Here is a 13,681-nt window from a genome sequence, read left to right on the forward strand (position 1 = left end):
TGATAATGAAAGAAAGGTCTTGATTTAGGTTAGATTTTCCAAACCTGTTGTTATTTCATTATATAAGGAGCAAATAAGAGGTAGTATTTCACATTATGTCCAACTTAACACTTGACGTCTTGTCTTTTTATTGTATCTTTTTTTTCTCCATCTCCAGGTCAGACCTTGATAGCCGGTGAGACTCTTCCTACATCTTCCCACCAGCAAGAAGTCCAGCTGAAGTTCCTGCTAACCGGTTTGCTGTCTGGTCTGCCACTGCCACCATTTGCCATCCGAATGTGTCCACCTCTTACCACCAAAAATATCAACCACTATCAACCCCTTCTGGCTGTAGGTAGGTAATAGGCAACCAGTTACTCACAGTCACGCAATTCTGCAAAACTTTATGACAAATGAGTCACTACCGCTGGCATTATGAGGTTTCTGTTTTTCTGGAAAAAAACTATTGATTTGTTATATCATCATTTAATCATTAATAACCACATAACAGAGTTAATTTTACTGGACGTTGGTAAATTCTGCAGAAACTGTGAATGCAGCTAATTCTAGTCTAAATGTCGTGTTTTTGTTGAACTGTATACGTTCGATTTGCTTTCTTTTGAGTTCACATTGGCAGTCCTACAAGTCCACTAAAGATTTTAACACAGTACTGCTACTGTTTTATCATCATTACCTACTATTATTGACAAGCCCTTGATGCACAACCAAGTGAATTAGATGTCAAAGCATTTGTAAATTAATGGTGGCAAAACATTTAAACATTGACTGTATTGTGAGTAATTGTCAGGCTGGGTAAGTTAATGTTGACGAGCACTTTGGTATTTGAGACCGAGTTCGTGGCCCACTGTGGAGCGAAAAAGGACTTTGGTTCTATTATTCGGGGACATATTCTTCCTTTGTAGCTGGCCGGGTTATCTTTTGCATTTGTTCATTTTTTAAAAACGCTTCTGTAACTCAAACTGGATTCGCCTTTGGTTACCTTGGAAACCAGTGCTGCGTTTTTCAAACCTCCCGTCTCTCAGTGTGAAGATGCATGTTGACTGCAGACGATAATTAAACATCATCGACACTGGAATGGTAAGAAGAAAACAAGCTTTCTTTAGTTCATTTCATTTATAATTGATGTTCTATAGCGTGGAGGGCTTTACCGTAAGAATGCACAAAACTGACATAAATAGTTTTATTTTTTATCTATTCTTTTCTAAATGTGGTTCCTTTCCAAGCTGCAGTTATTTAAAAAGAAATTAGATAGAAGGCTTATGTATTGTTTCTCTGTTTACTATTTACCTGGATTAGCTTTGTTATTGCTACTTACAAAAGTTTTTTTTTTCTTTTCAATTTTAAAGGTCAGATGAATTTTCATTGACATGTTTGGGTGATGATTTTTAATGATTTAATTGCTGTTGTTGCTGCAGTGTTTTTAGCATTTTACCGTCTTTATTATTTCTGTTTGTTTATGCCAGAGGGGATTTAAAGATGGAGGAATGCCTGATAGAAGACTAACACAACAAAAAAAACCAGATATAATTCATGGATGTAAGTTCTTTAACGGATATTTACTGTGTGTAAAATTTCCATCTCTGCTTCTTCTGTTGGCATTTAGTAGCTATAAAGACATTTTATTGTAATGTCATTACAAAAGGGATCAACAGCAGTTGTAATACTTAAGTGATCTTTTTTTGGCCCCGGTGCACTGATTACATCCCACAGATAACTCGTATTTCCTTAAAGCAGCTAATACTTAAAAGAAAAAGCTCTTATTCACTATTATTATTATTCACAGAATCTTAAGTGATAGTTGTTATATACCGCTTTATACTACAGACTAGAGACCAGTGTGTACCTGCCTATATTTATGAGGCTTCCAGAATGAGTAGTAATATATATAATATTGTGATTTCAGAACCCCTGAGAACTGCCCTGAGCAATAAATTCCACAATCCGACTGTGCCATTTTTTTCTGTTTTTAAGACAGAGAAAGCCCCTTATTCAGTTCGTTTTGGATGTAGCTGCTGCTAGTGTCAGATACGAGCACAGACATTCTTTTAGTTTTATAGAAAATTTCAAAACGTTATCAAAAGATAATTGACTTAATGTTTCACTTCTACCATGCCCAGTTTTTCTATGCGTCAGGAGACCTCTTCCGGTGTGATTTGCTAATCTTACTACACTGTTATGACTGGATTTTTTTAAATTGTCCATCTCTGTTTGCTTCACAGAACCACAGCTGAAAATATCCGGACAGACCACATGATGAGTGTGAAGATGTTTTCAGTGAATAACCTGAATCAGTCTATCCACACTGTAGAGAAACAGCATTGCTGTAACCAATGAGGGAAAGTTCCCTGTATTTGTAAGATTGGAATTGTTATCACCTTATTCACACAGAGGCTCAGCCTCACAAGTGTAGCAAGTGTGCAGAATGCTTCCACTGCTTGTATTTTTCAAACTCTATGAGCTAATAAAGAAAATACATTTCAGTTCAGGTTTATTGATATAGCACCAAATCACAATAACAGTCACAGTCAAAGTGCTTTACACAGTAAGGTAAAGACCCTACAGCATTCTGGAGAAAACCCAGACATTCAAATGACCCCCTGTGTGCAAAGACCGTGTGAAAGTGGGCTGGAGAAACCTCTCTGAGCAGAACCAGGCTCAGAGAGGGGCAGCCATCTGTCGTGACTGGTTGGGGGGGGCAGGAAAAAAGACAAAGCATAGGGAGACAGGCAAAAACACAGACTGAGAGAGAAAGAAGATGAAAAAGTAATGACATCTTGCAGTGGTAAATAAACAACAACAACAACAACAGAAAATCGTGAATCCCCAATGTGGGATAATAATAATTTCATTCTATTCTAAACACCTGGAAAGGGAAAAGAGGTGAATGGAGAAGTGCTCAGTGTGTCACAGTGTAGCATATCACAGCTGTCCCACAGCAGCCTGAGCCAACTGCAGCGTGATTAACGGATGGTTCATTGTCACCTGTTCCAATCCGAACTATAATCTTTATCAAAAAGGAAAGTTTTAAGTCTGTTCTTACATAGAGAGAGAGTGTCTGTCTCCCAAATCCAAACTGTGAGATGGCTCCATAGGGGAGGGACCTGATAGCTGAAGCCTCTGCCTCAGCTATCAGGCTGAGGCAATTCTACTTTTATTCTATCCAAGGAATCACGAGTGAGTCTGCTGTCTGAGAGCGAAGTGCTTGGTTAAGAAAGGACAAGGAGGTTTTCAAGTTATGATGAGACCTGATAGTTCATGAGAAGGATTTAAAGTTCAATTATCTGAGAGAAAAAATATCTGAGAGAAATATGATCCTTCTCTCATGTCCCTGTATTAACTGGAGGCTTTTTATGGAACCTTTAGAACAACCTGATGATAATAATAAATTACAATAGTCTAATTGTAATTGATTAGCCTAGAAGTCATGAATGAACTAGGTTTACGGCATCACTCTCAGTCTTACATATTTGTTTAATATGCTCATTGAAGGACATGTTCTGATCAAAGGTGACCTGAAGATTAGCACAAACTAGCACAAAATATGCATGTCACCTCACTGTTGCATGTTTAAGCAGATATCAGCAGCCTATATGTCTCTATTTCTCTCCTTGCTCAAGAGTGGCTTGTAGCCTAAAAAGGGGGGAGATGGACTTATAAAATGAGTAATATCAAACAGTGATGATTTTATTTGTTGTTCCCAACAGCTTAACAATCTCCATTAAACGATTGGCTGCAAAATACAATAAAATAAAATGAAGTCCCACCGATACCAGCAGTGCAATTTCAGCTTTAGAAGTGGTGTCTGGAGAAATTATAGTTTCTAGCTGTGTAGGAAAGCCAATTAAGACGAGGCTAACTCTAACAGATAGATAGTTAAGGCAATGCATGTATATAGTGCTTTTCTAATCTTATTGATGAGTGAAATGTATAGAGGTGCACTGCCAGCAGTTCGATTTCTAAAAGGATGCCAAGTTGAAGACACAAATGGATGTTTATCAGCAACTGATTGGCTCGCCATACGGAAGCACAGAAGGGTTCGTTTTGTTTTTATGTTTATTAAATTTGACTCATCTATGCCGCCCTTGCCGTCGTGTGTAACTACCACAGATCTGTTTGAGGAAAAGCCTGGTTGGATTTTATCAAAGTTTGTTTGTAAATATCCAGTGAGTGAAGAATGCTTTAGAGGGAGACGAGATGAAATGATTATGCAGCTATAAGCTGCAGCTGCGCATTTTAATTTCATGCACATCGACACTCTTTGTTAACGCTCTAGGGTTTTTTTTCCCCCCCAGTTGACTCAAAAAATATATAAACATAAATTTGATTCCGTTTGTCACCTTAAGAGTTTTTGCTGCAAAGTTAAACACACACACAAAAATGAACGCTATTCAAATTGTCATCAATTTTTTTGTCCCTAACAGGAAATTAACAGAGCTGATATGAAGCCAAGCAAGTTAAACAGGTCTTTATTTCAAATAGCAACACAATCTCAAGTTTGAGCTGGAAAAAAACAACTCAAAATTGATTTTTTTCAAATAAAGTGCATGTCAGGATTTGTGAATATGCATATCATTGCTGTAATTTATGTCCTTGAGGCAGACGGTGAGTAAGCAGCGGGCCATCAAATTCTACTGTGCGGTCTCTGTAAACGATGGCACAAGGCATAGACTTAATCTGAAGTATCATCCTCTGTTATTACTCTCCTAAGACAGCTGCCAGTCAAGAGAGAGAGAGAAGCAGTCAAAGTTTGGATTTATTAGTTTTAGATGGGCATAGCAATTTTGTTTTCCCTCACTACAGTAATGATGCGTAAAATTATGAAAGTCTAAATTTGAAGGGGAAATTAAGAGCAGGATTGTGTTTCTTCCCTCTCATTTTGCCATTGCTTTTCATGTGTGTAGACATGCGTGCACACACACTCGTGGTTCTGTGCCAAATTCCATTTTAAGTCTAGGCAGGCTGCTTTTCGCTCCCCGTTGCAGCAAACCTTCGGTTTAGTTGTCAGGCTGAAAAATAGGTTACACTTTGTCCCCTGACATTGGACACATAAATTAATCATACCTTAAAGATACATTGCCTGCTTCATACCTACAGACAGGCAGATGAATAATGATACCTTCAAGCTCTATGTCTTACAACCATTTTCTTGGTCTGTTTACTTTTGCTATACACCTGTCAGGTCCACAGTTATGGAAGACAGAACTTTCTTAAGTTCACTGCACATTATCGCCTAATTAGTGCAATAGTTCTAAAAGAGCTAAGAGGAAAACTTGAAACTGTTAATAGCAAATTGTCTTAGGTGTGTGTGTGTTTTTGTTAAGGAGTGAAATGAATGAAGAGGTAGCAATAGTAGAAAAACTGACCCTCCCTCCCCAATTTAACAAGGGATTGGAGTGGCTGCTCGTCCTGCTGCAGATGGTGTGGGGTGACTTGGCACAGCTGGCTCTCGGTAGCATTTTGAACCTAAAGCTAGAACAGGATGATTAGGTTTTCTTTGCACATCATTTGGCAAGTCCCCGTTGTCATCTTGCACAGTCAAGTAGTTAAACAGTCTCTAGCTGCATTATTGAAATGTGTCTTTTGTTCCACTTCCAGTGAAATGCCTTGTGAATAATAAGTTTGAAGGGCTGGCTAATTACACCGAGGATTTAGAAGGAGAATCACAATCTCTGCTGAAAGGTGGAGGCAGCGTCCAGATAATTCAGAAGCTGAAGTATGTTTAATTAAATTGGTATCTTGAGGCTAATGCGTGTCATTTATAGCCACTTTATTTTATTAGCACAGTTAGAGGGAATGCGCACACAAAGTACAAGTTACAATAATATTAAATATTGCATTTGGAGAGTTGGAGTCTGTTACTCGCTGTGTCATTGCGCTCAGATTACTGTAATGTCATATCTAATGTCATATATACAATTCCTGTATGCAAATACAAAGCACTAAACAGTCTGTCTCGAGGCAAGATCTCACTGTCAAGATTTTTTCAATCTACAGTTTTATTTTATTTTCTTTTTGTCTGTTTTCTAATTTAGTTTCCTGTTTCCTGTTGTAAAGTACTTTGTGAATTTGAAATGTGCTTAATAAATAAACTTTTTAAACTTACTTTACCTACTTACGCTATCATCAAATGCAAAACGAGTCAAGGTTACGTTGTCTTGATGCGTGCTCAACCATCCAGGTAAGTAAATCCCTAGGTTGTTTCTGTTTACGAGTCATTTCTGTTCATCTTGACGCAGCGTTTTCAGTGGGAGAAACGTTTCGTCACTCATCCAAGTGACTTCTTCAGTCTCAGCTGACTGCAGGCTTCGCCAACCTTATAAACAGTACATTTGCACAATAACTGAAACCAGTCCACTGAATGAACAATGGGCTGTGAGGTCAGTTCCTTGATCATTAATGATCAATGAGTCAAAGTTACAGTAGCGTTTCTCACCTCCTCAGTATTGATGCCACGGTTGGCACTGGGGCAGGTATTCTAGGGGGTTTTGGTATATTTTACTTGATCAGTAAATCCAGATTGATTTACGCATGAGTGCTTGGCACATGCAGTATCATTTTCTTGGCCTCTGTTCCAGTCGGCTTTAGGCTTCTCCCTAATGTGTGCACAAGTTAAAGAGGAGAAACACTGAGTTCTCAGTTATGAGACACTAGTCAGGGGAACAGCTAAGGATACAGACTTTTTACACCTTCTATTGGTGCAATTAAAGCAGGAGATGCACCTACTGCTGATGGTGTGAAAGCACTGAGGTTTGAAATTGCCTTCCACAGTTTCATCACAGTTAGACAAAGTGCAGGGATTCCCAACTCTGTTTTCTTCATTTCCGTCTCTCACTTTCCCCACTGCCAGTCTTTTTTTGCTCTTGGTCTCGTCTCTTAGGAAAGGTTACAGAAGCTCTGCACCCAAGGAGCTTCCCAAAATCACTGCTGTCTGGTCTCCTGTTTAAAGAGTTGTAAGCCTTGGGGGATCTGACAGCTCCATTACTGATAGGTACAAGGCCCACACCCTTCTCATTCAGTGGCTTATACAAACACTTACAGACTGATATCCCTTCCAGCCTTCTAATATTTATTTATCCACACTTTCCTGACAGCTACACTCCACTGTGTGGTTTGGACCAGAGAAAATAGATGATTTAAATAAAGTATCAATAAAGTAAAATCTAAATTTATCAATAACAAATATACAAAATAAACATGAAGGCAGTTACTGTGCCTCAGAAAGCAAAGCAATTATCGGATTGATGGATTTTAATTATCAGCTCCAGTGGCCTGTCAGAAAGGAATCGGGATTGTAGCCCACAAAAGAATCCATTCAAAGCTTCCACTTTATAATATCTCTTTTCTTTTTCTATCTTTCCCCCTTCTCCTAATTTGTTGGGTTCATCTGCAGATGAAGTTCAGATCTGTCATCAGTTGCACTTAGTATTGAAACATTAATTTTTGGATTAGGATAAAATGATTTCTGGTACTCTCAAGGAATTCATAAGGTTAAATGGGAAGGTGCAAGAATCTGTCTAAATACGCTGTTAATGAAATATTTTGCTACACATTCTATACCAGCAATAAAAAAGAATACTATAGTATATTACATAAAAAATGACATAAAATGTATGATGACACAAAACTAAAATATTTATTAGCTTGTACCTGCCTGAATGTTTTGCATCGTCCCCACTGATCCCAACTCTTCACTGTGATAACATCTGATGGGACCATTTGTTCAGGACTGTGTGCTATGTTGCTGAATGCTAAAATGTTTTCCAATTACTTTTAATGCATTTGGCTGATCTGAGCCTTGACCTTGTTGCTGTGTTGAAATCATCAGTAAACGCTAGCGAGGCTGTATCGCCAAGTACTATCCATGCCCAAGCCAAAACAGAATGTTTAAAGGATGAACTTTTGATTAAAATGAATGATTAATTTTTGTGATAGTTAACTCCCGCTGTCTTTTTGATAAAGGTTCATTTATGGTTTATCAGTTTATTTTATTACAGGACAAATAAATAGAACTGACAACTCAAGACATACATACTCTGAGATATTCTTATTATTTTAGTCTCGATAGAAACTGCAAGGTCGACACTACCACTAGCACTATAGAAATAGCTGGTCAGAAAACATCGTATTTGTATTCTACATGAAATAAACAATAGTGTGGTCTTATTGAGCAAGTGCTAGAGGAGACTTATACACTCTCATGTCTGTGTGGTTAATATGAGGCTACAGCCAGTTGCTAGTTAACTAGGCATAAACACTGGGACTAGGAAAGACAGCTTGCTTGGCTGGCCTTTCAGCAGGCATGCTCACTAATATATTTCTTGAAGCACGACTTCTTTCAGTCTTGTTCTTCCAGTGACCTTGCCAAGGAGCTAAAGCATTGGAGTCATTATGCTGAGCCAAGAAGTGTATTCCAGATCCACATAAAACAACAACTTGACATTTTTACATGTGTTTTTAATAGATTAACAATCTCTGAAGCTATACGGTGATAATTTGCGAGGTACAGAGCCTGACTAACCTTGCATAAACTAAACAAACACTGGCTGTGAGGAATCACGCTGCAGGAATGTCATCTCCACTCAGTCCTTCCCTGTTCAAATCCTGCTGAAGCATCTTTGTGCCCACACTACATGCCATCTATTAGCAGCACCAGGAGAAGGAAGGGGATACACAAACACCCATGCCACACTGCCTATCACCGATTCCAGATGTTTTGTCAGCATGTGATCATAGTCACTGTGGTCACAGTCAGTATAATTGCAAAAACTAAATGTGTCTCTGCACCTGCAGAAGGAATGCCCCAGACCCAGTTAAATGCTTTCCAGACATCATTAAACTTGAGTCTTTATTAGATGTTAGATGCACTGTAGAGTTTGGGTTTTTTTATAATAGTTTGTCATTCCTGATTGTTTTCAAACTACTTGGTAGTTTTTCATAGTCTATGGTTTAAAGCAAAGAGTGCAAATAAAGGATATTATTGCATATATAGGAAAATTAAATTGGAGTTTTTGCATATGCACAATAGGCATGATGCCATTCCACTTTGTAAATTAAGCTAAGGTGGGATATAGAGGCTTTAGAACTTAAACTTGTTCACATCCTTAGAAGATGCAAATGATTCAAAGTGATGACTCAGTTGTCTTAGTTTGATTTTTTTGTGTGTGAATTTATGTCAGGGCAAAAAAACATTTCTTGTATTTGCTCAAAAAATGTTTTTAGCTTCATAAGCAAACCTCAGAAAATCACTTTTAAAAGTGCAATATGAGTATGAACAAATGTTTTTAAGAAAAGTTCGAGTTTGTGGGAGTGTCGACTGTCACTTGCGGTATTTAATCAGGTAAAGTTTAGGGACGGATCGAGTTGTTCTGCCGTTTTCAGCAGCAGATGAAACTGTGATGTTCTCGGGCTGTGAGCTGAATGACACGGGGTTTGATGTTTTGCCTCTTTCCACACCTACTGCAGTGACAGGGAACACACAGGGGTGTCACACTGACACACCGTGTCTCTGATACTGCTGGAGGCTAGATGCTGCTATGATAAGCAACTCTGGCTTGTGACCTTTCTTCCTCTCTGCATCAGCCTGGCTCGTATGTCTTACTCCCTGCTCTCTGTTTCCGTTTGTTCTGCTTAGGCACGAGCAACGGGTCTGTGCTGGTCTACAACCTAACGAGTGGACTTCTCCACAAAGAACTCAGCGTTCACTCATGTGAAGTCAGGTAAGACTATTGTTTCTGTTATTGTTTTTATCAAATTTTTATTTTTACTTTTTTACACTTCAACAGTTCAGTCTCAGTAATGAGCAAGTATATGAAGTCATGGCAGTCTTTAGCTGAAACATCAGCTAAATGACATGTTAGACAAATCCCAGGAGCCAGTCAGATTCAGGCAATTCACTGTCACACAATTAATGTGCTATGTCAACACGTTTGTTTACGAGAAATAATTCCCTATTTGGTTTATATTTTTTCAAGTATTTATTAGAGTGAGGTGGTTTAACTAAGTACAATAATCAAATCTTGAAAAAAAATGAAAAGTGATTTATTGGTTTCCCACTGACATTTAAAGTATTTTACTTATTTGAGGGAGAAACTCAACACCAGTATTCAGACATGTTGTGGCACCCTTAGCTCTGAACACACACCAATCCCTGAAGTCTAAGCAGCTAATTAATTAGGCTGTCAATCACAGATCAAAGGGGCAGTTCAGGAAAGAGCAGTAATCTAAATTAGGAACCTTCTTCCCTCTGTTATTAACTACGCATTTTAATCAGGAAAGTGATCATTAAAAACAGATGCAGTAAGAAGCTGTTGACATTTCTGCTAATTGGAACTCAAACACTACAAACACAATAAAAACTAGAATAAAACATTAAAAAGTTTTATTTGTTTTTTGGGGGGTTTTTTTGTTGTTGCATTTTTCCTTGTTGTCAGTGGCGTAGCGGTTAATGCATTTGTCTTACATGGAAAAGATTCTCAGTTCAATTGACAAACCCAGCCTCAGGAGGAGGGTCACAGGCTAGTGGACTTCTAATACCTGTCCCAAGTTTGGATAAATGGGAGGGTTGCGTCAGGAAAGTCATCCGGTGTGAAATCTGTGCCAGATCAAACGTGTGGATCCATCCACTCTTGCGACCTCTTGGGAAATAAGGGAGCTGCTGAAAAGACCTCGTCCTTCTGTTTTGTTGTTGTTGTTGGTGTAACAGAGAAATCCAGGGAAGGAGAAAGCAGTGCGTTGTCTGCATTTGTGTATGTCTCTGTGCCTTCTCAGAAAGACATATAAAACTATAAGACTGGTTACACATTAGGCAGAACGCTTGCTGGGCTGAATCCACATCACATATCATTTTACATATTTATAAGGGCACCATTCAGTCATGTCGAATTCATATCAAGTAAGTGTTCAGGCTGTTTATTCTAATTAGGAGACAGATTGGGGTGATGTTCTTGACTAAAATCTGACTTTGTTTCAGTGCAGTTTTCCTATTCTTTTAACTCATTTGTCCTAATGCACTTCTTCAGATCTGGTTAGCGATACATGCTGTATCTTCAAATGTACAAGATGTGATCCAAACTGTCTTTGAATTGGTCTATAAAAATCAAAAACCTACCCGATTTCAATTTTGCCAGTCCTCTGTGCCTGTGTTTTCAACACAGTGGCTGTTTTTTAATGTTTACATCACTCAGTGTGAGTCCCATTCTGACACTTTTACCTCTGTGATGCACTTTGGATCTGCTCCAGTGTGCCACTGAACCTGAAATCTGAGCGGGGCAAGTGGTGAGTGAATGTGCTGGCGCGGCCAAAAAACTTCTCAGTGTACTGCGTGCCAGCACACGATCGTACAAGTCACAGTTCAGGTGATTTCTGCTGAATGTTTTCCGCCTGGTTGCCTCAGAATGTAAAACAGACCTCATTGTTAGTCACACAGTGAAGGACGAATTCACGATGCATATATTTATGCATATTGACAAGATGACGAGCCCGCTCCTGGTCCCATTCCTAACCTGCTCCGCTTAGTAACTCCGGGCTCTTCAGCAAGAAAACAACATGAATTCAAATATCAACTTAGTTTAAAGGAGAAGTTGATGTTAAAGACCGGAGTTAAAGAGATGCCCAAGCGTGAGTGGTCATAACGGGACTTCCAGGGAGCAATCTAAAAATAACCGCCACACTGGAATAAAGGCCCCATCTTTATTTACAGTCTTTGTGTAGAAAGCTGCCCCACAATGCAACCGCCAGACATCAGCACAGAGCCAACTGTGCTTCATTAGTTAGTATTCTCTAATGAGCAGCAAAACTATTTGACCAGGATTAATTAAGCACAAGATTGAATCAATTAATGCTGTTAAGAGATTGATTGGGAGCAAACACACCATCCGCTCAAGTAGAGCCAGGGTTTCTTTAATGAGAGAAGTTGGTATCCACAAATACAAAACTTCAACAAAGTTTAATGAGCTGCGCAACACGAGCAGAAGTTACTTGAAACGCCTTCTGTGTATGTAAGGATTAAAGGGAGAAATGAGGCAGTGGCTTTTTCTGCCTGGTTACTGGTGACTGGGAGTTTGCTCTTCAGCAGTCGTAAAAGCCTAAACATTCACATTTTTTCTAACTCCTAGCGAGCCTGACTTATGGCCTTGGCTCCCTATTTTGTCTGCCTTTAACAACGGTGGGAGTGAAGCTCCCGTGGGATGTGCTCTCTCTCTCCTCTACTATCAGAAAAAGCAAGGTCCTGACTCTCTGAAAACAGTGTTTCTTATAACTCAGCAGTATACTGCATCATAAACAATATCATTCATTCACAATAAATCAGCAGCCTAATGTAATACAAATCAGTTTAACAAATGTAATAGTTATCACCTTCTTATAATTCAGGAGAATAATGCAAACTAAAACTACATAATAGCTTCACAATCCTTAATTAAGGGCACGACATGACATAAGATAATATAATAATCTCACACACTCAGGATTCATGTCTTCATCCGCTTGTAATTTGTCTCCTTAAACACTGCTCTGCGCTCTCAGCATACAATATGTATTCCGTTGACCTGTCCGCTGCTTAAATACGTGTTTGCTCGTATTAAACAGATCTCATAGATGTTTCGCCCTGTGCATTTTTTTTTTTATCATATAAATAGATATTTTCTTCTCTCTTCATATACAGACACAGGTGGAACACAGTGCAGTGCTGTGATGTACAATCTTAGGTTTAAAGCTGTGTGCTTTATGAGTTTGGGAGAGGAGAGATGCTTTATGTAGATGAGTCCAGCAGCCGTTGCCCTGCACAGCCATGCCGAAAGAAGCCCAGTTTCTCAGCATCTCATTTACATTTAGTGGGGAAATTGACTAATTAATCATGTGGCTATTTACCATCTCATTACTGTGGAGTTTGTGCTCCCTCCACTGGGCCAGCTTCTTCAAAAAATATCCTAATCTCACACTCTCTAGCTTCATTTTGCTCCTTCCCGATCTGTTTTGGGCTTTAACGAAACCCATCTACCTCACACCACGCTTGGATGTGTTAATGGGAATGTTTTACAGCTAGGCTGCAACTGTTAGATGGCACAATTATTTATTTATTTTTTAGTTTAACTAAAAATCTTGTGTGTGCATTGATTTATCTCACAGGGGGATAGAATGGGTGAGTCTTACCAGTTTCCTGTCTTTTGCCACTTCTGCACCCAACAACATGGGGCTGGTGCGAAATGAACTGCAGCATGTCGACCTGCCTACTGGTGAGAGACACACACACACGCACGTATTATCATCTATACCTGAGGGTACCAACCACAACTTTTGTATTATCCTTTGTTCTTTAGAGTTTTCTTTTGACTTTCTGCACCCTTACCAACACAAAAAAAGGAGACTTCAGTCTCTGTCGCTCTGACTTTCTCTTTTATCTGTCTCTCTTTGTCTGTGTGGTTCTCAAAGAGACACTTCCATTTTCCCTCCAGGGAATACTTGCACAGTATCCAAATTAAGGTCCAAACTAAACAGTGTTAGGGCACCACCTAAGGAAGTTTAGCTCTGAAAGTGAGATCCATCATGATTTCTTACATTTCTATAGAATTATTGTGTTTCTGCCTCCCACAGGAGTGGAAATAGGAAATGCTGGATTTTCTGAGCTGAAAGAAAGCAGGATTTCTTTGTAACCTCGGGTGATGAGGAAAACTATGTTTAATGG

At 39.0% G+C, this 13,681-nt stretch overlaps 1 protein-coding gene and 1 long non-coding RNA gene across 2 annotated transcripts in view; both read left to right on the plus strand.

Annotated features, from left to right (window-relative positions):
• wdr11 (WD repeat domain 11) overlaps positions 1-13,681 on the plus strand; it is a 62,879-nt gene that overhangs the window by 19,699 nt on the left and 29,499 nt on the right. The window contains exons 10-12 of the mRNA XM_085182564.1: positions 158-334; positions 9,632-9,716; positions 13,126-13,232. Coding sequence (XP_085038690.1) covers positions 158-334; positions 9,632-9,716; positions 13,126-13,232 — 369 coding nt within the window. The remainder of the gene's footprint in view (positions 1-157; positions 335-9,631; positions 9,717-13,125; positions 13,233-13,681) is intronic.
• LOC146505092 (uncharacterized) lies at positions 341-2,480 on the plus strand. The gene is made up of 2 exons (XR_014877562.1): positions 341-1,536; positions 2,220-2,480. It is a non-coding gene; the product is annotated as an uncharacterized LOC146505092 (long non-coding RNA).

This window comes from Neolamprologus multifasciatus, chromosome 13 (assembly GCF_963576455.1).
Source record: "Neolamprologus multifasciatus chromosome 13, fNeoMul1.2, whole genome shotgun sequence".
Lineage (NCBI taxonomy): Eukaryota > Metazoa > Chordata > Actinopteri > Cichliformes > Cichlidae > Neolamprologus > Neolamprologus multifasciatus.